The following is a 23,683-nucleotide window of genomic DNA, read 5'->3' as shown; positions in this document are numbered from 1 at the left end:
AATAGAAACTATAATTTTAACACGTAATTCTTTAGTAATAAATTATATTAAAAACACCATAAACTAAAGGCTGATTATTTCGACAATCCACACAAAACGCCGCTTTTCTATTATGAAATCGCACACGGCAACCACAGCGGAGATAGGCCTAGAATCGTACCGCACTTGTGTAAACTGTAATCACTTCTGGTTGCTATACGCTTGGGTGCACACGGAACAAGAAAATTTAACTGATGAATTATTCATGTTTATTTTGTGACGTTTCATGAGGGGGTCCCCAACTTATGTACGAAAAAAAAATCGCTCCCCGGATATTGGATTATGGTATTTCGGAAAAAAGAAACAAAATATATAAGGCTCCAAGACCAGCCCTACCATTTGGGTTGAGCTGCTAAGAAAATTGTGAAAAATAGAGTTGCTAGGTACCTGGAAATTGCACTTATATAGGCCCATATTGATAAATGAAACGTCTACAGAACCAGAGCTAAGAAAATTGTCAAAAATAGAGCTGCTAGGTCCCATGCAAAACATTGAAATATGAAACAAAATTATAGATCCAGCCCACCATGGTTGGGGTGGAGCTAAGAACATTCTGAAAAATAGAGTTGCTAGGTCCCGGAAATTTAACTTATTATACTTCGAAGCATAAAACAAGATATATACCGGTACGTCTCCAGAACCAGCCCTACCATGGATATAAAAAAAATTGAAAAAATAGAGCTCTAGGTTCAATGCACTGACTACATTGTACATCGAAATATGAAACAAAATGTACGGTAAGTATACATGACCAGCTCTATAATTGGGGACGATTGAGCTAAGACAATTTTGAAAACAGAGATGCAGGTCTTCAAAAATTAGACCTATAGGCCTACTTTAAAAACATTCAGACATAGAGGCCTAAACAAGTTACCCTTTTTACCTTTTGTTTGGAGGGGAATGCGTCTACAAGCGTAGACCATTTTCCGTCGGGGAAATCAGTTTATTTCAATTCCCAGATGTGAATCTGGAATTTCGATGTACGAGCAGTTCATGACATACAGGAAACGAAAAGGCATGTTTTTTGTTTAGTAATGTAGGTCGAACCTAGTGAAAAATGTCTATTTCAGGTTCAGGTACCCCACGGTAATCGTAAATTAAAAAATTGAACATACGAACAATAAAATAGATCGCGAAGATAATTCGTACCCTTTTGCTGTCGATACACAGTACACTATCAGTAAACTTCGCCTGGAAAGTAACTACAGTACACATTCTGGTCCCTGGGTGGAACATGATATGATATCACGCGTAAACCGCAATGGGCCCGGCCCAATGTTAAACGATTCGTACAAACGGACACCGCCAGACAAGTGCATACCTATTGTTTATTAGATCGCTGGCAATAATGCATGCGTAATAAAGTGTAATAGCCCTCCGACGTAGAGTGAACGCGAATGATTTTTACTTTATATTAGGCCTATATTCCCCGACGAAAAGTACTCGCGTTCCCCGACGTGGGGGCTAGGCTCCCCGACGAGGCAATAAAACAGACTGACAGAAGAAGTTACCCAGTTTCAAATCTAAAAACTTTTTTTTTACTTTTTCATTTACAATTTTTTTTCCGTGTTGAATCCGCGCCTTTAAGAACTTATTATGATGCTTTATTGTGCAAAATTAGCTAAAGATACAAAGGCTATATTCTGCTTATGTTTTTTATGCTTTAACCAATCCTGCGCCTTAGTGGAGTAGTGATAGTTTTCTAGATCTTATTTTCTAGACACCCCATATATATATAGGTAACTTTATTCCAAAAAATGTAACAAAACCACGCACTGTGGATTTACAAAATCTGATATATTCTTCTTATATGCATGTATCCTACAACAAAACAAAAATATAAAATAACGTAAAAATAAAGATTCAAAATAACAAAAGCCACTTATTTCTGTTGCTGGCAATCTCACGCAAATTAATTAGGTCGTTTAAATTATTTATCTTAAAATTTCTGATAAATAATCATTTCTAAGTGTTTAACAGATTGGTTTAATGTTTTCCAATTCGCCCTTTTATTAGAGTGTACTATACCAAACACCAATGCTGAAAAAGCAGGAGTATCTTCACTCATTCTAACCACCTAAAGTTTACCACCTCACATGCATAATATGAAATCGGTGTCAAATTACTGACCTTGATTGATCACGCGGGAAATGTTCACGGTCCACTGCACACCAACCACCACGGCAATTGGTGGCGCTCTAGTGCCATGTGCCTGGTGTGGTGTATTTCCTTTTTTTGGTGGTGTCAAAGATCTTTGGTGGCAGAGGAGGACGTGTACAGAAAATTAGAAGACCTGAAAGTAAAAATAGGAGCATTGGGAGATGGCAGAAGAACCTAAAATATTTCTGTCAGATGTCCACATTGAATACAAGCATAATAAATCAGAATTCCAACGTAAACATCTTAAAAACCTCACTAGTTTAGTCTAGCCTAGGCCTAAAAGTATTTTTTTAGGCCCTATATATAGCCTAAGCCTAGGTAGGCCCTAGAATACCTACTCTACTCTGTGTACCACCAGCACCAGGCAAAGCCCATGATAAGTTTAAGGCTAGATAGGGTACAGGACTAGGTATACCTGCAGGCCCAGGCCCTATAGATTAGTAGTATAGTCTATACTAACAGCCGCAGGGTGCAGTATGGGCAAAGATTGTTCTCAGATCCCCAATTTAATCATAGAAACACTTAACTAATATGATACTTTTAACAGGGAGTAAAACTAAAATAATAAAATTATTTAACAACAATGTCATTCATTTAGTTATCTTCGCAAATTACTTAAATTCCACTTTATTTCTTCTTATCAATTCCTCTTAAACGCAGTACTGTAATTTAATTATATTTAAAAAAAAGTTTGTATCTACATATGTTTCTTTGTTATACGACATAGTTATATCTGTATTTTATCAAATATTATACGGCCTAACAGTACAAGAAAAATACTGTAAAATAAACTACCGTATTGAATTCCTAAAGGCATGCTGTATTATTTGTAGGATATGTAACAAGATTTGAGTATCTTATTCCTGATGAAACTGATTGTTCAGGAGGTGCTTGTCATGCATCAGTGCACATGGACGGAGATGGTGACTATGAAGTAAGAAGACGAAAATCACCAGTTAACAAAGACTGCATCATTATAGGTAATTGATAATAACTAGTGTCGCCCAGGCAGCTCCCTGCTCCGACTCAAAACGATTTCATAGTTAAATTATGATGTTTATAAAATATATAAAAATATTGCAATTTATTTTAGTACTTCCAACTTATTTATACTGTATTGACAGTACTATTATTTGTTTAACAGAGCATTCTTTAGGAACTAAACTTACAGACGTTGGACTTCAGGTAAGCCAAGAAAAGGTCATTGTAAACAGTCAGTACTGTGATTGACTCACAGACATACTGACAGGACTTCTGCTGCTGATGATAGTAGGTTGATATTGATTGATTAAACTACTCTTTTCCGCTTTTACTTTTGTTAAATATATTGAGGCTTTGCATAATGCGCTATATAAGCACCATTTATTAGGTGGTCATTTATTATTGGTTTTTTTTATGGATGAAGGTTTGGCAAGCGTCTCTTCTCCTGTGTGATTTTATCCTTGACAATGTTCAACTATTCAAGGGATGCTCATGTCTTGAACTTGGTGGTGGTGTAGGCTTAGCTAGTATTACCATGGCAGCATTTGCAAATGTTGTAATATGTACAGGTAATGTTAATTGTTACAAGCTTTGAACTGGTTTTGTGAATAAAAATGAGCTTTCTGGATTAATGTAAATGTATGTGTTCCAGTGGTGGCGCCAGCGGGGGGGCTACGGAGGCTCTATCCCCCTCGTCGGGGAGCCTAGCCCCCCCGTCGGGGAACACGGGTACTTTTTGTCGGGGAATATAATATACAGTAAAAAACGTTCGCGTTCACTTCATATAGCTTCAGCGCCTAGAAAACCACGACGTTCCATTGACCGTGAGAGTACGTCAGAGGGCTATTATGCACTTTTATGCATTCATTTATTGCCAGCGATCTAACTTACTACTAAACATTAGCTAGGTACGCACTTGTCTGGCGGTATCCCTTTGTACGAATCGTTCAACGTTGGGTCGAGACGCGTGATATCAAGTTCCATCCAGGGACCAAAATGTGTAAGGTAGTTATTTTCCAGGCGAAGTTTACCGACGGTTACCGAAGGGAACACGGGTACTTTTTGTCGGGGAATATAATATACAGTAAAAAGCGTTCGCGTTCACTTCGTAGCTAGCTTCAGCGCCTAGAAAACCGCGACGTTTCATTGACCGTGAGAGTACGTCAGAGTGATATTATGCACTTTATATGCATTCATTATTGCCAGCGATCTAACTTACTACTAAACAATAGCTAGGTTCGCACTTGTCTGGTGGTATCCCTTTGTACGAATCGTTCAGTTATTTTCCAGGCGAAGTTTACTGACGGTTACGTCGTGTACTGCGTCGACGTACGCTACACTACAGCAAAAACGAATTATGTTAATTGTTCGTATGTTCACCAATTTTTTTAATTTACAAGTAACATTCTGTACCGTGGGGCACCTAAAATAAAATTTTCATCCATTACTAAACAAAAAAACATGCCATTTTCGCTTAGCCAACATCTTATTATAGCTAAGTTATTACATTTTCAATGTCCTGTATGTCATGAATTTCTCACCACTCGGAAGTCCAGATGGTACGCACGCATACACTTGGGAGGAATAAACTTATTTCTCCGACTGAAAATGGTCTACGCTTGCGTTTTTTAAGCCTCTAGGCCTGATGTTTCCGAAGTATAAAATGCAATTTTTTGAAGACCTGCAGCTCTAGTTTTAAACAGTTTCTTAGCTCAGCACCAACAATAAAGCTGGTCATATTTCGAAGTACAAGAAGTGCATTTTCCGGGACCTAACATCTCTATTTTTCAAACATTTCTTAGCTCAGTCACAACCTTGATAGGGACTTATATATTTTGTTTCATGTTTTGAAGTATAATAAGTCCAATTTCCGGGACCTCCAACTCTATTTTTCTAAATTTTCTTTGAACTTTTATTTTTTAAATTGAAAAATATGGATTGAAACAGTCATCGCGCATCGTTTTTTTGCACGCAGTGTTTTATTTATGCATTATATAAAATGGAAAAAATGGCTACCCTAAATCTGATTAAAATTACCTCAAATGACGCTAGAACGCGTTGCTTCCAGGGCGCTTCGCCCCCCCTGGACCCCCACCGGGGGCCCTTGGCGGCCCCCTGGCCCCCAGCCTAGTGATGCTCGCATAGCCCCCTCGTCGGGGAATGTAGCCCCCGCGTCGGGAAGATCCTGGCGCCACCCCTGATGTGTTCTCTTACAAAGTAATTTAGCAATCCTAATTACAAATTTATTAAAAATGAACAGGAATAAAGCCTGAGTAAATTCTAAAACAGAACTCTTTGTTTTATCGTAAAGATGTTGGTGTTCAAGTTTTAGAGACTTGTCTGCGTAACATTGATAGAAATTGTAACAATGAAGAAATGTGTAAACCTATTGTTCGGGAGCTGAACTGGAAAAAAGACAAACAAGGTACAGGCTGAAATATCTCAAATTGGCATAATTTTCTAAACCATCCTCGATCTTTAGTCAATCAATCTTTCCATCTGTCAAAAAGGATGTCCAATACTAAGCCTTAAGCTCTATCTACACTATCAAACTAGTGTGATGTGCCCAAATATGGTAGTGATATGATTAAATATGGTAGTGATATGACATCATCATGTCCATTGATCCATTAGGCGCTATATAAATACTGTTTATTATTATTATTATTATTATTATTATTATATCACGTTTTTGTCACATAAAGTTTGATAGTGTGGACAGAGCTTAATGTTTTAAAGGTAGAGGGTTCCATAGCATCTGTCAAACAGTTTGTCCCTTCCCTGCTCTTTGTTTTCTTCCAATCTAATTCACATTCTTCCTTTTCTTCATATCCTTCCTAATATTTTTCATAACCACAATTTATTTTTTTTTAAGGGACTAAGATGAATGACTCAACAGAAAGCACCAGTCAATTTGATTGGCTCGTGGAGGAGCTAAATCTTTTGTCAAATGTCGATTTTATCATCGCAGCTGATGGTGATTGGCCATTTCTATTGCTTGTAGTGTTAATCTCAAGTGTGGATTAATAGGATTATCATGATCAGTCTCAACAATAATCTCTTCACAAATTGACCAGTGCTCCATTTTATATAACCTTTCATTCACCTTTCAACTCCTGTTGGTTTCGAAAATATTTAACTCATAACAACAAGTTATAAATCCCTTAAACTTCACATGATCCGCAGTCTCAGTTGTGGAACGTCAATTAGACAGACTTGTTTTTGTTGTAATACAAAGATTTCCGTATCTTAATCTGATAATCATATAGCCACTTGACTTTGAATCCACAACCAGAAACATGGCAGTCAAACACACTATTACAGACTTTTAGATTTATCTTAGAAAATACCATAACTCCAATTAAAGACCCCTCTAATGAGAGACCATTTAAAATGTTCCTTCTATTGTAAAATACTACAGTACAAATTAGAAGCAGTTGTTAATTTGACATAGCTATTGTTTATTTTGTGTTTTAGTAATTTATGACAACACATTGACAGAAGCTTTCTTCTACAAACTCTCTGAATTGATCAAAAGTAGCAAAAATTTACAGGCTGTTTACATAGCAACAGAAAAAAGGTAAGAAAATCCAAGAAAAATGACATGACACATCCAAGAGAATACTAAAACATACTGTAGCTCAGATTATCTTCTTAGATTGAACTTTTAAAGAGTGAACTTCTTTCTAAGTTTGAACTTTTTTCTATGATTGAACTTTTTTCTAAGATTGAACTTTTCATAATATTTAACTTTTTGTCTATGATTGAACTTTTATCTAAGATTGAACTTTTTTCTAAGATTGAACTTTTTTCACAATGGAATAAAGTTTGACCTTTGGTTACTTTTTTGTGTTACCCTGAATTCATTCTTTGTATTTTTTTTATGTTGTGTTATTTATGAATTCGAATAAAGAAATGAAAAAAAAAAAATTCTTAGCCTGAATGTTTTTCTAATATTGAATGTTTTTCTCAGATTTGACCTTTTTTTTGACATTTAACATTTTTCTAAGATTGAGCTTTTTTCTTAGATTGAACTTTTTCCTAAGATTGAACTTTTTCTAAAATTGATCTTTTTTCTTAGATTGAACTTTTTTCTTAGATTGAACTTTTTCCTAAGATTGAACTTTTTTCTTAGATTGAACTTTTTTCTAAGATTGAACTTTTTTCTTTGAACTTTTTTCTTAGATTGAACTTTTTTCTTAGATTGAACTTTTTCTAAGATTGAACTTTTTTCTTAGATTGAACTTTTTCCTAAGATTAAACTTTTTTCTAAGTTTAAACTTTTTTTCTTAGATTAAACTTTACATTAGAAGACTTGGACGTTACTTGTAAAGAGTATGACTTCTTTCAAAGTTGTTTGAGTGAATTAAAACTGCAAATTTGCAATTTGAAAATTGAACAGATTTCAATTGACTGGAAGCAGAGGTTTGAATACAAAATAACACCACAATTGGTATGTACTATTCTCGCAACAAACTCTTTCTCAACTTGTAACAGCATTTATATCAGAAGTATTAATTGTTACATTTTTTTCTTCCCCACCACTTTCCACCCCCACCAGTTTTTAAAAATAATTGAGACATAACTATAATAGTATTAAAGTGTTGGCTGAGAAAAATCGGTTTAGTCTAATTTGAATAATGATCTTTAGCTCTAAATGTGATGAATTATATTTCTTTATTTATTTTTAATTTTATTTAGGAGTTGTGGAAAGTACAAATCAAGAACAACTGATTGTATGTATGTATGTTTGTAAGTATGTTTTTTTACATTTAAAAAAGTGTTTATATTTATGAAATAAAATCATTACCATAAATAATTGTCGCAGATTTGCCTGTTTCTCAGTTTTTTTAAAATGTAATATGAAAGTTTGTAGAATTGCTTTTATTATTTTAATTCAATTATGATTTAAGACCAGATTAAATTGATCATCACATTTAGAATAAAGTTAATTATAAACTACAAAATTAAAAAAGAGACAGCCTATTGATTGTATACAAAACCACAATACACGCTACTGTACATGCACAGAATGAATGTCTTTTTAGGTTGTTTCATAGTTCAACAAGATTATAATTTAATCTTTGTACATATGTCTTTCTTTAGTTTGATCTGCCGATTCGTTTTGATCTTAGTAGAATTAACAACTGGATTTAAGCAAATACCACAACAAATGCACTATAGTTTAGCTGTTAGACATCTTAGTGGTATATAAGCAAAGTAATTAAGTCTGTACTCAGTATGATGCCACCACGGTCACAGCAACCATCGGCATATCTGGCGTTTATACAAAGATGGTAGGATGATATTTTTAGACAGGCATAGGTTTTCTTTGTAGGTTTTCTACTAGATGGGCGCATATAGCTTTTTGCAAACAAGCCAAACATACATGTTAGTGTACGTGTGATGTCATTTGGTTTTTTGACCAATCATTTTCGGCTATGAAAGTTTACAGCGACCTCAAGTGTTATGCAATGTTTCAAATTGTTTATCGCCAAACTTTATGATTATATTCTGCAAATAGGAAATTGTTTACCAAAGTACTGTATATATATTTTTTAAATGTTTTTGTTCGTAGGAATACAGTTTGCTGGTTGTGCTACTGTTGGTATTACTTGCCAACATTTTAAGTAAGTGTAATTAAATTTAAAATAGTTAATCGATATAATGGTAATGTGGTGATAAGGTGCTCATCTACTAATTCCAAGAATCTAGGTATAAGTGTTGTTAGATTCAAAATATCACATTTTGTCCTTAGATGTACAAGCATACTATCGCATCTGCTACTATACAAATTGGTCGCAGTACAGATCGGCAGATGTAGCCAAATTTGTGCCTGAAGACATCGACCCCTATTTGTGTACTCATATTGTGTACGCGTTTGCAAAGATCGGTTCTGGCAACAGCCTGCAGGCGTATGAATGGAACGACGAATCCACATCATGGAGTGTTGGTATGTACGAAAAGGTAACACTTTTTGCATATTTCATTATTCAGGTATAATATAAAAATCATATAATACTAAAAGCAGGTTAAGTCTGAAAATATCATTGAACAAAGAATGAATGTTTCCTGTTAACAGATAAGTATGTAAATTAATATACCGAGTTAAATAAATTGTTCAAAATTTCCAATTTTTAGGTAGTTAATATGAAATCACAGAACCCATCACTGAAAGTTCTGTTGGCCGTTGGTGGCTGGACATTTGGCAGCTTAGGATTTACGAGAATGGTGGCCACCTCAAACACGCGGCAACAATTCATAACAAAAAGTATCAAATTTCTGAGAAAACACTGTTTTGACGGTTTGGACATTGACTGGGAGTACCCTGCAGACCGTGGTAGCCCACTAGAAGACAAACAACGTTTTACACTCCTAGTTCAGGTAATTACAATCCACAACATTTTGCAATACAAAAAATAACAAAGCTCAAAATCTGTACATGCAACACTGTGCAGACTACCTACGAAGTGCTACACGCACATTTAATGTTAATTGTGCTATTTACAATTTTAGGAAATGAGAGTAGCATTTAATGCCGAAGCAATTCCCACTGGAAAAGAGCGCCTCCTATTGACGGCAGCAGTCTCAGCCGGAGAATCTAAGATTGACAGAGGATATGAAGTTGCTAAATTAGCAACGTAAGTCATTAGTAGTACATAATAGTAAATGCCCCAGATTGGCATCATATATTGATATTTCCACAAACCTTTAATGAAAGGCTTTAACATTTTTTGAAAACATTGAATTTCAGGGAACTAGATTGGATAGGACTTCTATCTTACGATCTTCATGGCAGCTGGGATTCAACTGTTGGACATCACAGCGCCCTCTATTCACACGATTCATCTGCCAACAACCGAAAACTTACAATTGTATGTAACATTCAAAGTATTTTGTTAACTTGATGATTTTTAGTTTTGAACACCACTCTCTTGCTTCTCTCACGTAAAATATTATAGTTGTCTTTCAAGTTCCCGATCTGAGAATTGACCGTACATTTTTATCATTATTACAAAAGAAATGGGCAGCAGAGAAGTGGCTTATTGCTGGAACACCAAGAAACAAACTTGTGATTGGCTTGGCTACATATGGAAGGTCATTTAAACTGAGAAGTTCATCAAAAACAAGTTTAGGGTCTGCAGCAAACGGTGGTGGAGATCAAGGCCAACACACAAGAGAGGCAGGATTCTTGTCGTACTATGAGGTGTGTCATTTGTTACATCTTAGTGTCATCAATATTTTAAAAATTAAATTGATCATACTATAATGCACTGTTGTAAAAGTAAATGTGCCCTAAAGGCTTTTAAATCATAGAATTGACTGAGATTACACAGATTATTTGAGTGCCTGTTTCGCCAGCTTGTCTGTACTGTATCTCAACATTATGTGACTATATTTCTCCAGTATCATAAGCAAATTACATAATACAGCATCTCTAGTGTATCACATACTGTATGGTGCCTGTATCACATACTGTATGGTGCCTGTATCACATACTGTATGGTGCCTGTATCACATACTGTATGGTGCCTGTATCACATACTGTATGGTGTCTGTATCACATACTGTATGGTGTCTGTATCACATACTGTATGGTGTCTGTATCACATACTGTATGGTGCCTGTATCACATACTGTATGGTGCCTGTATCACATACTGTATGGTGCCTGTATCACATACTGTATGGTGTCTGTATCACATACTGTATGGTGTCTGTATCACATACTGTATGGTGCCTGTATCACATACTGTATGGTGCCTGTATCACATACTGTATGGTGCCTGTATCACATACTGTATGGTGCCTGTATCACATACTGTATGGTGCCTGTATCACATACTGTATGGTGTCTGTATCACATACTGTATGGTGTCTGTATCACATACTGTATGGTGCCTGTATCACATACTGTATGGTGCCTGTATCACATACTGTATGGTGCCTGTATCATGTAAGGTTAGGTTAGGCCTACTGTATGATGTAAGCATCACATAATTTACTTATGATTCGGGACTAATTTAAATACACTACTGAGGATTGGCTGCCTGTTGTACCATAAAAGCTGTTCATCAATTTTTTTTTTTTCAAAACCATTATTGTTTGTGTCGTTTTTTCAGATTTGTCAAATGATATCAAGCGGCGGTACGTCTGTGGATAGTCCGTCTGCGGAAAGTCCGTCAATTGCCGCACCATACGCTTACAAGGGAAACCAATGGGTTGGCTATCATAATCAAGATAGCTTTAGAACTATTGTAAGTTGAACAGTAATTTTTTTTAGTATAAATTTTATTTTATGTTTGTGTTACTTGATTGAATGTTGTAAACCTCATTTTAATTTCAAAATTAAATTATATTATTTTCCAGCTCCAGTATATAAAATCTGAGGGATTAGCTGGTGCGATGGTTTGGTCTTTAGATTTAGATGACTTCTCAGGGAGAGGGTGTGGTCAAGGGAAGTATCCGCTGCTCAATGTCATCAAACAGGAGCTTGGTGGACAAGGTACAGTTGACCTCGGGTTTGGTCTTGGCTACAGGGTCAATTTGAAAAATGAACATAAAGACCAGAGGATACTGCCCAGTGACCATTCTAATTGAAAATGTAAAAATATGTGAATATAATAAGTTAAAAAGTACTAATCCGTTTTCTTTATCTGTATGACATTAACTTACTAATTTCTGACGCTAGGTCCGCCACCACTCATTCACATTATCTTGAAATAAATTTTTGTTGGTAAACTTTTCAGGTCAACCACAACCAACCAAACCAAAACCAACCGAGGCTGCAGCACCACCAACTTATCCGCAACCAACCGAGGCTGCAGCGCAACCAACTGAACCTAGTGGTACTCAAGGTAAACTACTTCTCTATTTTAAGCTAAATTGTGTTAATTAGGTCAGCTTCTTATTAAAAAAATATTTTTCGTATAAATGAAATGTGTATAATATAGCATGTCTAATATGTTTAGATAGCAATAGTGTAGTATAAAACCTGATTCTAAATTTAGGCAACAATAAAATATTGCATATTTTCATTCAGAATTTGAATGTCCAGTTCCATATAGATACTTTGTTTACTTTCACTCACGACGATTTTCCAGACGAAATGTAATAAAATTAATTTACATGTTAATTATGTAAACTTGTTGTTTTTGGCTCGAATTTTCGACTTTAACTGAATAACTTTAATATTACTTTGATATGGCCAATTTAAATTTAGAATATTTTGGCCTTTATTTTTTTTGTTTCAAGGGACAATACATCTTTAAAGATTCGTTTAAAAGCATTTTCTTTTTAAGGCGATAATTTAAAACGTGTGTGCTATTTCACAAACTGGTCGCAGTATAGAAATGGAAGACTTGCTGAATTCACACCAAGTAACATTGATCCGTTTCTTTGTACACACATCATTTATGCCTTTTCTGTACTGAACAATAACCACGAGCTGGTTGAGACAGAGTGGAATGACTTGTCAACATCATGGCGTGAAGGCTTATATGAACAGGTAATACATTGGTACAAGTAAAACATTGATACAGTACTCACTGTACTTGATTTAAATTCATTTGCCTTAATACCCAAATAGACCAGTCTGCTAGATGTTGCTTGCCCACTTGCTAGTATATATATATATAAAAACTTGCCCAATTTTTGTAACCAAATTGTGGTGGAAAAAAAGGCACAAAATAATCTTCTATTTCACCTCAATTCCTTTTGCAAACTGATACAAATAACCACTTTGTCTTTCTAGGTCTTGAATGCTAAAAAACAAAACCTGCAGTTGTCCGTCTTGTTAGCGGTCGGCGGTTGGAACTTTGGCACTGAAGGCTTTTCACGAATGGTTTCTACTTCTTCAAATCGTCAACAGTTCATACGTAGCGCTGTAGCCTTCCTTCGCCGTTATGGATTTGACGGTCTTGATCTTGATTGGGAATATCCTTCTGGAGTTGACAAGTATAGGTTCACAACACTTGTACAGGTAATCATTTTTTTTTACCAAATCTATTGTGTCTAAAACCTTTTATAATTATCATAACTACCACAAAGTAGCTTTGAATCAGGGGACTTAAGATATGTCTACTCAAACTTTATGTGATGTGCCCATATATGGACATTATGATGTCATATCACTGCCATATTTGAGTACATCACGCTTTTTTTGTCAAACTAGTTTAATAGTGTAGACAGAGCTTAAGATTTACCAGTCCATCAGTACAATTACATGACCATCAGAGTAAGGCCAACCATTTCATTTATATTTCAATAAACAATTAAACATTTTTTTTAAAGGAATTGAGGGCAGCATTTAATGTTGAGGTTAGACCGGCTGGTAGTAACCGACTCCTCCTGACAGCAGCTGTTGCTGCTGGTGAACAGTATATCAATGCTGGATATGAAATAGCCAGATTGGCAAGGTAAAAGACAATATACCATGGTATTGAAATAAAAGGCACAGTGTATATAATCAAATGAAGGAATAATAAAACAGTACAAACATTTTTTCTTTAAAGTTATTTGGATTGGGTAAATGTAATGGCCTATGACTTCTATGGCAATTGGGGTCATTACACAGGCCACCATAGCGCCCTCTATTCCCATAATACAAGGAACTCAAAGTTGACCATTGTAAGTATCGCTAATATAATATAATTTTGTATTTGATTTTAGAACTAAATGTTTATTATTCATCTTGTTTGAGAGTTGTATTGACCCTTACCTCTACAGTATATCATATGACACTCTTAGAGAATCTGGTCTTTGAAAAAAGTGTGTGTAAACTTAATTCAAAATAACTCCAAATAATTTGTTATGATTTATATTCAAATTTAGTCATGGGCAGTTTGGCGATGGCTGAGTGGCGGTATGCCTAAAAATAAGCTGGTTGTTGGTTTACCTACGTATGGTCGTTCATTCAGGCTAGCTTCAAGCATCGTGACAGGCCTAGGATCTCTGTCCTTTGGTTCAGGACAGGCTGGAGTTTACACTAACTCACCTGGTATCTTATCCTATTATGAGGTATAGTAAAAATGTGCAATTGTTATTATTGATGTATCGATAAAAAAAAGTTGGAAACTATGAACTGAAAGGTCATTTAACCAAAATCGAACTCTAGAGAAGCTATGGTTATATACGGTGTCATGAGAATCTAATGGATACTGGTGCAATGCAATGCAGGTGCCCCTAAATTCAAGTGACAATGACAATATAATTTATTTCTTTGGCGACCCTTTTCAGTGAAAGAATGTTCTTTCAACCTTAATAAAATAACTAAACTCGTCAACTTCCAGACATACATATTTGGTGTATCTTATACATAGTTTATATATCGAACATCAACACCTAACTAAACAAATACAAAATTTCGTGAATAAATTTAGCTAAGTTAGAGAGGTTTTTTTTTATAATTTTTATTGCCTAGTCAAGTTCTTCCTTTTTTGTCTTGAATAAATAAGCTTGCTTCATTAAACTTGTTAAACAGACTACAGTGTTGGAATTAAACCCATGATTTTCTGCTGTTATTTATAAATGAATATATTTGCATCTTTTAAACAGATTTGTGGATTACTTCAAAGTGACTGGAGGGAGGGTAACAGTTCGACCATCAAAGCACCTTATGCTTATAAAGGCAACCAATGGGTTGGCTATCACAACCCACAAAGTTTTGAAGTTATTGTAAGTAATTTAAAACTCTTTAATTTTAAAAATATTTTTATTATGCAAATGCCATTTATGTAAATGGTTGTCATTTAATATGTACATATGTTGCTTACAGGCTAATTGGATCAAGTCAGAGGGCTTGGCTGGTGCCATGGTGTGGAGTCTTGACTTTGATGATTTCACGGGTGAAGTGTGCGGCCAGGGGAAGTACCCCCTCATCAACACAATAAAGCGTGTATTTGGTAAGCTTTTCCAGTGTTACTAAACACGGGGGTGGTACCTGATTTATGGAAGTTCTCTGAGATAATACCTGTTTCAAAAAATTGTAACCTTAAAATCATTAACGACTTCAGACCAGTGGCATTAACATCTATTCTAATGAAGATTCTTGAGAAGATTGTTAGAAATCTGAATGTAGTGATTTTATGGATAATAACCAATTTGCATATCAATGTAATAGAGGGTCGATGGTGCTATTATAACCTTGTTAGACCTGGTGGTTTCACATTTAGACAAGAAGGGGACCTATGCTTGAGGGCTTGTCATAGACTTTTCATCTGCATTTAACTTGATGCAGCCTCATATTTTAATGAATACAATGTCTGAATGGAAGGTTAATCCTTACCTTACTCTGTGGGTTGGTGATTTTCTTACAAATCGGTTACAGTATGTTAAAGTTCGTAAATCTATCTCAGAGATGAGAAGGATCAACACTGGCACACCCCAGAGGTGTTGTCTACCACCAAGTTTATTTACAATATATACTAGCTAATGTCGATCTTCATGTAGCATGTGTCATATAATCAAATACGCAGTTGACATGGTACTGATTGGTTTGTTGAAAGATACTGACGATCATGTGTATAAGGCTGAATATGTTAAAATAATGTCATGGTGCAATGACAATTACCTTAAGATTAATTTTAATAAAACTAAAGAAATTAAATGGCATTTCAGGAAAAAGAAAAATGGAAAAAGTTATCTGATAGTTAATGATCAGACAATTGAACGATGAAACCAAATATCTTGGTACACATATTGATGATCAACTTAGCTTTGAAAAAAATACGGCCGAGATAATTAAGAAAGGTCACCAAAGGTTATATTTCCTAAGAAAGCTAAATAAATTTAATGTTAGCTGTTGTACTTTGAAATTATTCTATGAAACAGTTATTCAATCAGTACTCTAGTTATCTCTTTTATTGCTCGGTTCGGTAATTTAAATGAAACATACGAGAAAGGTCTCATTAGAATTACTAAGATAGCATCAAATATAATTGGTTGTACGGTTAATGATTTAAAATATCTTTATGAAAAACAGGTCCTACGTAAATTAAGTAAAATTTTAGAAGATAAGAAACATCCATTAGATATGATATTTTATAAGTCTACAGGCTCCTAGAGCCGATACGTCAAGAAACCGACTGTCTTTTGTACCAAATATAACTCAAAGATTGTTAGATCATAATAGTGCACATGCAATATATTATTTTAAAGTTTTACAGTTGATGGATGTTTTAATTAATGTTTTTAAATTGTAATTTTGTTCTATGTATGATGTAATTGTAAATGTTTTACCGTATTTTTCTGTCGAGGAAAACAATTTTTCCGTGTACATTTTTTTTATATATATATGGAACGAATAAAGATTTGATTTGATTTGATTTGATTTTGGTAATAATGGTAGGTATCATTGCTGTCATATATATTCTGATTTTAACCTTTGAACTCATTCACATTATCTTCAAATAATTTTTGTTGGTAAACTTTTCAGGTCAACCAGAACCAACTGAACCAGAACCAACCGAGTCTGCAGCGCCACAAACTTACCCGCAACCAACTGAGGCTGCTGCGCAACCAACTTATCCGCAACCAACCGAGGCTGCAGCGCAACCAACTTATCCGCAACCAACCGAGGCTGCAGCGCAACCAACTTATCCGCAACCAACTGAGGCTGCAGCGCAACCAACTTATCTGCAACCAACCGAGGCTGCAGCGCAACCAACTGACCCTAGTGGTACCCAAGGTAAACTATTTCTTTTATGTTAAATTGTGTTAAGTCAATTTTTTTTATTTTTCGTATAAATGAAATGTGTATAATATAGCATGTCTAATATGTTTAGATAGCAATAGTGTAGTATAAAACCTGATTCTAAATTTAGACAGCTTAAAAAGATAAAATACTGTATATTTTCGTTCAGAATTTGAATGTCCAGTTCCGTATGGATACTTTGTTGACCCAACAGACTGCGGTTATTTTTACATTTGTACACAATCATTATTGTTTCGTCGAGCATGTTTTCCTGGAACCGGATTTAACGGCCGTGTTTGTGACTGGAAGCGCAATGTTCCTGCTTGTCGAAAATAAAACGCGATTGTAAATGTTACTGTGTTAAACCTTTTGTTGTTTTTTAGTCAGTTTTTGTACTTTATATCTGTCAACCAAAAATTGGTTTATGAAGACAAATAAACGTATTAATGTATTGCATTTCAAAGTGACATTGTGGCGTGTTATCCAGATATCCGGGGTTCAAATCCTCACCTTTTATCTCAGGAAAAGAGTGGAGTCTCACCAGAAAATTGTGAAATTGATACAGTTTACTCTTATTTATTGTATAATATAAACATTGTGAAATATATTAATATATTTATTTAAATATACACATTATCAGTAGTAGATTGGTTATCTATTGTGTTGTTTGTTTACATGATGTGTTATGGATAGCAACAAGTTATTTTTATTTTGCTGAAAATGGTGTAAGGTGCTTCTGTAGAGCATCAAAACTTTATTCACAACTGATTTTTCATTTTTCAAATAAAATGCCTTGTAAGTATTCTATATATCACATTTTGGACGCAATGCAAGGGAGTGTACGCGCAATGCAAGGGAGTGTACGCGCAATGCAAGGGAGTGTACGCGCAATGCAAGGGAGTGTACGCGCAATGCAAGGGAGTGTACGCGCAATGCAAGGGAGTGTACGCGCAATGCAAGGGAGTGTACGCGCAATGCAAGGGAGTGTACGCGCAATGCAAGAGCGTGTACACGCAGCATAATTTGACCAATCAAGCGATAGTTCAGATGGGGATAATGCATCGCCTGTGATTATTCATATTATTGTATTTAGTGGAATCAAAGTATCAGAACATCATACATACTTGAAACCTATTAATAAAAGGTGATACATTTAGCATTGCCCTTTAAAACCTTTGTTATCATAATACAAACACTAACATTTTAATGCACCCCTTAGTTGTCTGGACAACGACGCGTTAGACTCGGCTAAGTATCTACTAACGATCTTCACGATAACAAGCCTTGATATGTTTCATTTTAAGTAATCAAAAACGTGAATAAATTATTTTTGGGATAAGAATACAGTAGTCGGTATGTGTTTAGTAAAGTCATTTACAATCATTTATAATTTTTGTAGAGCAAGAGATATTGATTTTACCCCCTGTAGTACGATAAAATGTAAATACAATAAATGCAAAACAAACAGGTCGTATACTGAATAGAGTGGAGATGGTGACATAATAACCACGACGAAAACCGATCTTACTTTCTCGAAATACCGATTTATAAAAAAAAATAAGCAGAACGAAAGAGAAAATAAACCAATTGTGAGTGCGGTGACAAGCGATGTTGATATAAACTTTCTACATTCTGTTAAATGAATGATAGTGTTAACAGGATATGACTCAAATTAATATTTTGTTATTTTTAAAAATCGATGTGTAAGTGTCATGGCATTTTAAAACATGATTTTAATTACCTCCCTGGAAGTACAGGGAATGTCGATAATATCCCCTATAGTTCTGTTGAAGAATCACAAATAACGAAAGCTATTATTAACAAATCTATTCATAAAGTCGGCGTAAAATGTCAATTGTTATGATACCCCACTTATATTGTGATTATGTATATAGAAGTAAAATAACCAGAAAATACCACACACAAAAACGATTAAAATACCCCGTTGAATGTCTCACGATGTTGTAATTATTTGTTTATATTCCGGTAGAGTTTCTTTTACATTTTGAATGTACAGTAATTTTAAAACAACATTTACTATCATCCATTAAACAATATTTCCTTTTATTCAAGTAAAAATGGCCCCGGGCCAATAATTCACCAACAGAAAGAACTTTCCCGTAGGCCTACATATTCTTTTTTTTTAAATGTTCTAATTTTATTTAATTATTATATTACATTCAAATCAATTGGCAACAATTTAATATTTTTGAACATTGTTTTACTGCTACGTTTATAAACTGACATGATAAGGTATGATTACAAAGCTCTGAAGCTTGGTTCCCACTAGGACGCATCGCGAGTACGTAACGCAACGCAAAGTGGTTTGACCAATCTCAAGCGATGGTTTATTCGAACAGCCGCGTGTGATTGGTCAATTCACTTGCGTTGCGTTACGTCCTTGCGTTGCGTCGCTAGTGGGAACCACGCTTTATTGACAAATGTGCGTAAAGACTGGCCGCCGTTTTACGGTACGCGATCAGTGGGCAATGTCATCTATGATGAAATGAACACGGTAGTTTGTTGTTACCATCAACAGTGAAGCTACAGATGTTATTATCACCTGACACCCTGCGTCACAAGACGCATTCCTATACTTGGAAACTGGTGATCCTTGTGCGAAGGATTTTTAGAATGTCTTTTTCGCGATGTTCTCTCTTCTTCAGGAATTTGTTCTAGAGAATGTCTAGTAGTGACGTCATCGGACTCTGTCGCTGGTTTATCATCTCGAACTATGGGCTCGTTTGATGCTGATGGTTGTTTGGGTAAACGGTGTTTACTGTGTTTTCTTTGGCGACTGCTAGGCCTATTTTGGTTTTGGGAAACCTTTATTGATGATCTGGATCCCTTCCGTGTAGCCCGTGACCCCGATCGACCTCCTCTACTCATGATGATGGCAAGAGTTGATACGCGTTTCTTGGTTTCCTTTGGTGGAGGTACGTGCGGAACAGGCTTAGGTTGTGGTTTAACAGTCTTTCTAAAAGATTGAGAATTCTGAACGGAATAAGTGTCCATCATACTGGTGATAATACCGCCATTAGCTAGTACTTTGGTGGTATCTAGTTCGCTGCCAACAAATTCCGTTGCATAGTGTCTTTTACCCCCACCTCTCGAGGCAAGCTCTAACAGCTCCATAGCGGAATCAATAGATTTCCCGCGAATGGATGACTGCTGCGTCTGGTTGCCTCTAGTTACGTGTGTGTACACGGAACTTTCAGAAGTCTGTGTTTGTCCGTGGTTATCCGACCAAGAGGTCGTCTTCCCAATGTGTGGGTACATACGGCCATGTATATTCACTCCTGAATAGTTATCATACCTTGAGGTACTATTCATATTTGACTCATCAACCATTGGTAAACTATAAGCAGCCAGTTGTCTTTTCTTGGCCTGCTTCCTTCTAAAAACAACATGATCAAGTCGTGGGAAGATCATTCTCCTCTCGCGGTGTTTTTCAGTCTTCTTCAGCCTTTCCTCCTCTAATTCATTTTGACACACCTCGGCCCATTCGGTCGCGCTAAGGTGACGCTGTCGGTCGCATATTCTTGGGTTAGCCTTTCCCTCATCCATCAACAATTCCGCTATTTTGGGAAACTTTAGTTTATACGCCATGATCAATGGCGTGTTGCCTTCCGTGTCAACCTGATCAATGGGTATATTCTGATTCCTCATGGCAATGGTTACTAAACGTACAATATCTATATCACCACTTAAAACCGAATGATACAAAGCTGATCTGTTGTTGTTATCTTTACACGACAAGTGCACGACGTGTAGTCCTCTCTCTTTCATCATTCGTTTCACAATCTTTTTCCTTCCGGTTTTACAAGCGTACTGGAAGACGCTCACTCCATCATGGCTAGTTTCAAACTCGTCTGCTCCTTTCTGAATCAAATACCGGAACATTTTGTACCGTTTTTTATGGTCTGCTAAATCGCACGCCATCATTAACACGTTTTTACCTTCATGGTTTTTACTGTTCACATTTACTCCACATTGAAGCAGTATTTCAATTTGACGGTAACGTATGGCTGCCACGGCGTTAAACAATCTACTCGACATTGTAGAGTAAGAAGGAAAACACTAAAATAAAATGTTATACCTCGCAACGGGGTTAAACACTCAAAACAAGCCCATGGTAACCGATCATAAGTATCCCCATGGCGTCATACAAGGTCGTAAATATCCCAGTTATTATACTCAACAATGCTTTTTCTGTGTTCATGAATAAAAGTTCACCGGACTTTTTTTTTAAATTTCTTCAAAACTATGGCTCCGAATATTTTGAAATAGCAACACGGATCTATAAAACGCTGTAGTGTAAAAATGACGACTGAGAATTTAATTTGACTGCTGAATATAGGCTTACGGTATTCCAAACGTTATATGCTTTACTCCAAACGTAATATATGCTTTACTCCAAACGTAATATATGCTTTACTCCAAACGTAATATAAGCTTTACTACAAACGTAATATATGCTTTACTCCAAATTAACGTAATATAAGCCTTACTCCAAACGTAATATAGGCTTTACTCCAAACGTAATATAAGCTTTACTCCAAACGTAATATAAGCTTTACTCCAAACGTAATATAAGCTTTACTCCAAACGTAATATAAGCTTTATATGTGAAATATGATATGTAAATTATCTGACAATTTTGTAAAGAGCTGTATTTAGGTCATATTCTGCAATTAATCTCGACGACGAGAGTTAATATGTCTCTGTTTGTTTAGCGGCTTTCTTATTATAGACTTATCGATTACTATTGAACACGCACCAAATAATTTTAAAACGAATTTTTTTCCGGATGATTTACCTTCGCTGAATATTTTATGCGTCGATCGTTTCCGTGGTAACAGTTTAGACTAAAACACGTGTCAAGCTTGGGTCAGGTCGATGTAATTGTTGTTGTAACGTTTCCTGAATTTAACAACTGAATATGAATGACAAGTAATATAATGGTTGTCTGTTTTGAACACAACCTGTTGTCTATAAACAATCTGCATCTCTATACCAACAGCCACAACCACAATTCATGTGTTTATGTATTAATTCCGGGTTTATTTGACACATATTTCACGGAAAATGAAACTAAATCAGAAAACATTTGCTGCAAACAATGTAAAAGTGTAATTTAACGTGAATAAGCTTCCTGGTTGTACTAGTGTCGAAATGACACTAACATGTGGTTGTACAAGTGTCGAAATGACACTAAAATGTGGTTGTACAAGTATCGAAGTGACACTAAAATGTGGATGTACTAGTGTCAAAATGACACTAAATTGACTGCCGAAAAGACGAAATAGTACATGAAACGTACACTGCTAAATAGTCGTCACTACGGAAATATAACTGTTTAATTCTATCAAATGAAGAATACAGTAGGCCTACTCATTGTAGCCAGATGGTGGTAATGTTTAACTATCTAAAATAGTGATGAATCGTGCATTGTCGTATAATATCCAGCAGAAGTATGGCGGTTGTTGCACTATCGAAATATTTGAACGTCTGAAGTTCGATTTTGTTGATTGAAGCAATCAGTTTAGTTGAACAAAATTAAGTAAAAATCCACAAGACTCGCTGAAATCCGAATACAGTACTGTAGGTTCTGAGTTTAGTGTCCTTATATTGCTCAACGTAAAGTGCGAAAAAAAACTCAATGATACTGAATAAATAGTATAGGTGGTTGGTTAAATGCTGAGAAATCAAACAACTTTAACTGATGATGATCTATGGAGAACTGTTAGCCACCGAGATGAACAAAGCTTGTTAAGTAGGTCTATTATAAATGTATTATGATTACAAACAGCACTGCTATCTTCGTCTACTATGCCTTCGTGCAATACCAGTTTATACAACAAACCAGCGGTTTTGTGGTTGCTCAATCAATCAAATTGCTTTGATTCGTCGAAAGACGCTTGTTTCGTCACGCGTTACTATGTACATAAAACACACTGAATCTCTTGTAAGCAAACCCCCAAAGGACGGTTTATACGAAAGCTAGATTATTTCTTTTATAAAGTGACGTGTTTGACACAATACAAACATAATGATAAGCAAGATACAGTATAAACATGTACTGTCAGTGTCAAAAGTGTGGATAGAGAGCCGTGCGAAAAAAAAACACACCGGCTATTTATCATATCTGTGTGCATGCGTATTGGGTTTACGCGCACGTATAATAGTACACAATGTGCGCTCTTCCGGTCCACGCGCAATTACATGAATAATTCCCACGCACTTCCGATATGCGCGTGCTTTAGGTGGACGCACATCCGGTTTATCGACAATACTTCGGTGGTGGTGTTCATAGTACTGTTTTGTATACGAACTTTGGTATTGTATGATAATTAATTTAGTGTTGAAAGTAAATATTTTTGACAGTAACGAGAGTACTTTAAACTCGTTTCAGGTGTTACTTTCCATGGTAACGATACACACACTGTTTTATTATGGTTAATCATTAATTCATAACAATTATAAACAGTCAGTTAGGAAAAAGAAATTAAAAAATCTGTTATAATATATCGAGTGTGCTATTATTTTTGTGTGGAAATATCAGAAGGTGTAGTTGAAGGTCCACGCATTCATTATACAGAATACTATTTCACTAACGGAGGTCAAGTAGCATTTATTCCCTTTTGCGAACCGATTGAAGTGTCGGCACGTGTCTCTCAGATGCACTAAATTACATGTTTTGTTAATAGTTTGTAATGAATATGGTAATATATGGCCATGAAAGCCGACGATACTAATTTATTAAAGTAATACAATGTGTCTTATAATCTAATTAACAGGTATGATAAAT

General features: G+C 35.5%; 3 protein-coding genes and 1 long non-coding RNA gene across 7 annotated transcripts in view; 3 read left to right on the top strand and 1 right to left on the bottom strand.

Moving 5' to 3' along the window:
* Positions 1–18,328, top strand: part of LOC140052104 (probable chitinase 10) — a 39,404-nt gene extending 21,076 nt beyond the window's left edge. Inside the window, exons 1-19 of one of the 4 annotated variants that reach the window (XM_072097522.1) lie at positions 7,881–7,932; positions 8,759–8,810; positions 8,939–9,147; positions 9,322–9,564; positions 9,697–9,821; positions 9,935–10,055; positions 10,202–10,387; positions 11,303–11,437; positions 11,550–11,685; positions 11,930–12,037; positions 12,482–12,687; positions 12,934–13,161; positions 13,473–13,597; positions 13,694–13,808; positions 14,013–14,198; positions 14,736–14,855; positions 14,956–15,082; positions 16,615–16,866; positions 17,042–17,812. In XM_072097522.1, coding sequence (XP_071953623.1) covers positions 7,927–7,932; positions 8,759–8,810; positions 8,939–9,147; positions 9,322–9,564; positions 9,697–9,821; positions 9,935–10,055; positions 10,202–10,387; positions 11,303–11,437; positions 11,550–11,685; positions 11,930–12,037; positions 12,482–12,687; positions 12,934–13,161; positions 13,473–13,597; positions 13,694–13,808; positions 14,013–14,198; positions 14,736–14,855; positions 14,956–15,082; positions 16,615–16,866; positions 17,042–17,208 — 2,847 coding nt within the window. In that variant the 5' untranslated portion in view covers positions 7,881–7,926 and the 3' untranslated portion in view covers positions 17,209–17,812. Of the gene's footprint in view, positions 1–7,880; positions 7,933–8,009; positions 8,478–8,758; positions 8,811–8,938; positions 9,148–9,321; positions 9,565–9,696; positions 9,822–9,934; positions 10,056–10,201; positions 10,388–11,302; positions 11,438–11,549; positions 11,686–11,929; positions 12,038–12,481; positions 12,688–12,933; positions 13,162–13,472; positions 13,598–13,693; positions 13,809–14,012; positions 14,199–14,735; positions 14,856–14,955; positions 15,083–16,614; positions 16,867–17,041 lie in introns of those variants that run through there. The other 3 variants (XM_072097533.1, XM_072097515.1, XM_072097539.1) reach the window with 3 other exon arrangements.
* LOC140052576 (methyltransferase-like protein 22) lies at positions 2,306–3,788 on the top strand. The gene is made up of 4 exons (XM_072098189.1): positions 2,306–2,433; positions 3,033–3,179; positions 3,344–3,384; positions 3,605–3,788. Exons 1-4 carry the CDS (start codon positions 2,361–2,363, stop codon positions 3,773–3,775), a joined length of 432 nt encoding a protein of 143 aa, XP_071954290.1. The 5' UTR covers positions 2,306–2,360; the 3' UTR covers positions 3,776–3,788.
* On the top strand, positions 6,077–7,614 carry LOC140045511 (uncharacterized). The gene is made up of 3 exons (XR_011844587.1): positions 6,077–6,157; positions 6,658–6,760; positions 7,474–7,614. It is a non-coding gene; the product is annotated as an uncharacterized lncRNA (long non-coding RNA).
* Positions 18,329–18,487: 159 nt separating the features above from the next.
* LOC140052332 (uncharacterized) lies at positions 18,488–22,721 on the bottom strand. The gene has a single exon (XM_072097848.1). The coding sequence runs from the start codon at positions 20,929–20,931 to the stop codon at positions 19,432–19,434; it is 1,500 nt and encodes a 499-aa protein (XP_071953949.1). The 5' UTR covers positions 20,932–22,721; the 3' UTR covers positions 18,488–19,431.
* Between the last annotated feature and the right edge of the window lie 962 nt (positions 22,722–23,683).

Source organism: Antedon mediterranea, chromosome 1 (genome assembly GCF_964355755.1).
Source record: "Antedon mediterranea chromosome 1, ecAntMedi1.1, whole genome shotgun sequence".
Taxonomy (NCBI): domain Eukaryota; kingdom Metazoa; phylum Echinodermata; class Crinoidea; order Comatulida; family Antedonidae; genus Antedon; species Antedon mediterranea.
The sequence above is the reverse complement of the archived record's forward strand: the minus strand, read 5'-3'. Positions and strand labels throughout refer to the sequence as shown.

What these genes read in the sequence shown, in the direction of transcription:
- LOC140052576 (XM_072098189.1), top strand. Translation starts at nt 2,361, where the DNA reads ATGGCAGAAGAACCTAAAATATTTCTGTCAGATGTCCACATTGAATAC. An exon ending in CAAAGACTGCATCATTATAG is followed by an intron (nt 3,180 to 3,343) that starts GTAATTGATAAT and finishes TTTGTTTAACAG; the next exon opens with AGCATTCTTTAGGAACTAAA. An exon ending in TTACAGACGTTGGACTTCAG is followed by an intron (nt 3,385 to 3,604) that starts GTAAGCCAAGAA and finishes TTATGGATGAAG; the next exon opens with GTTTGGCAAGCGTCTCTTCT.
- LOC140052332 (XM_072097848.1), bottom strand. Translation starts at nt 20,931, where the DNA reads ATGTCGAGTAGATTGTTTAACGCCGTGGCAGCCATACGTTACCGTCAA.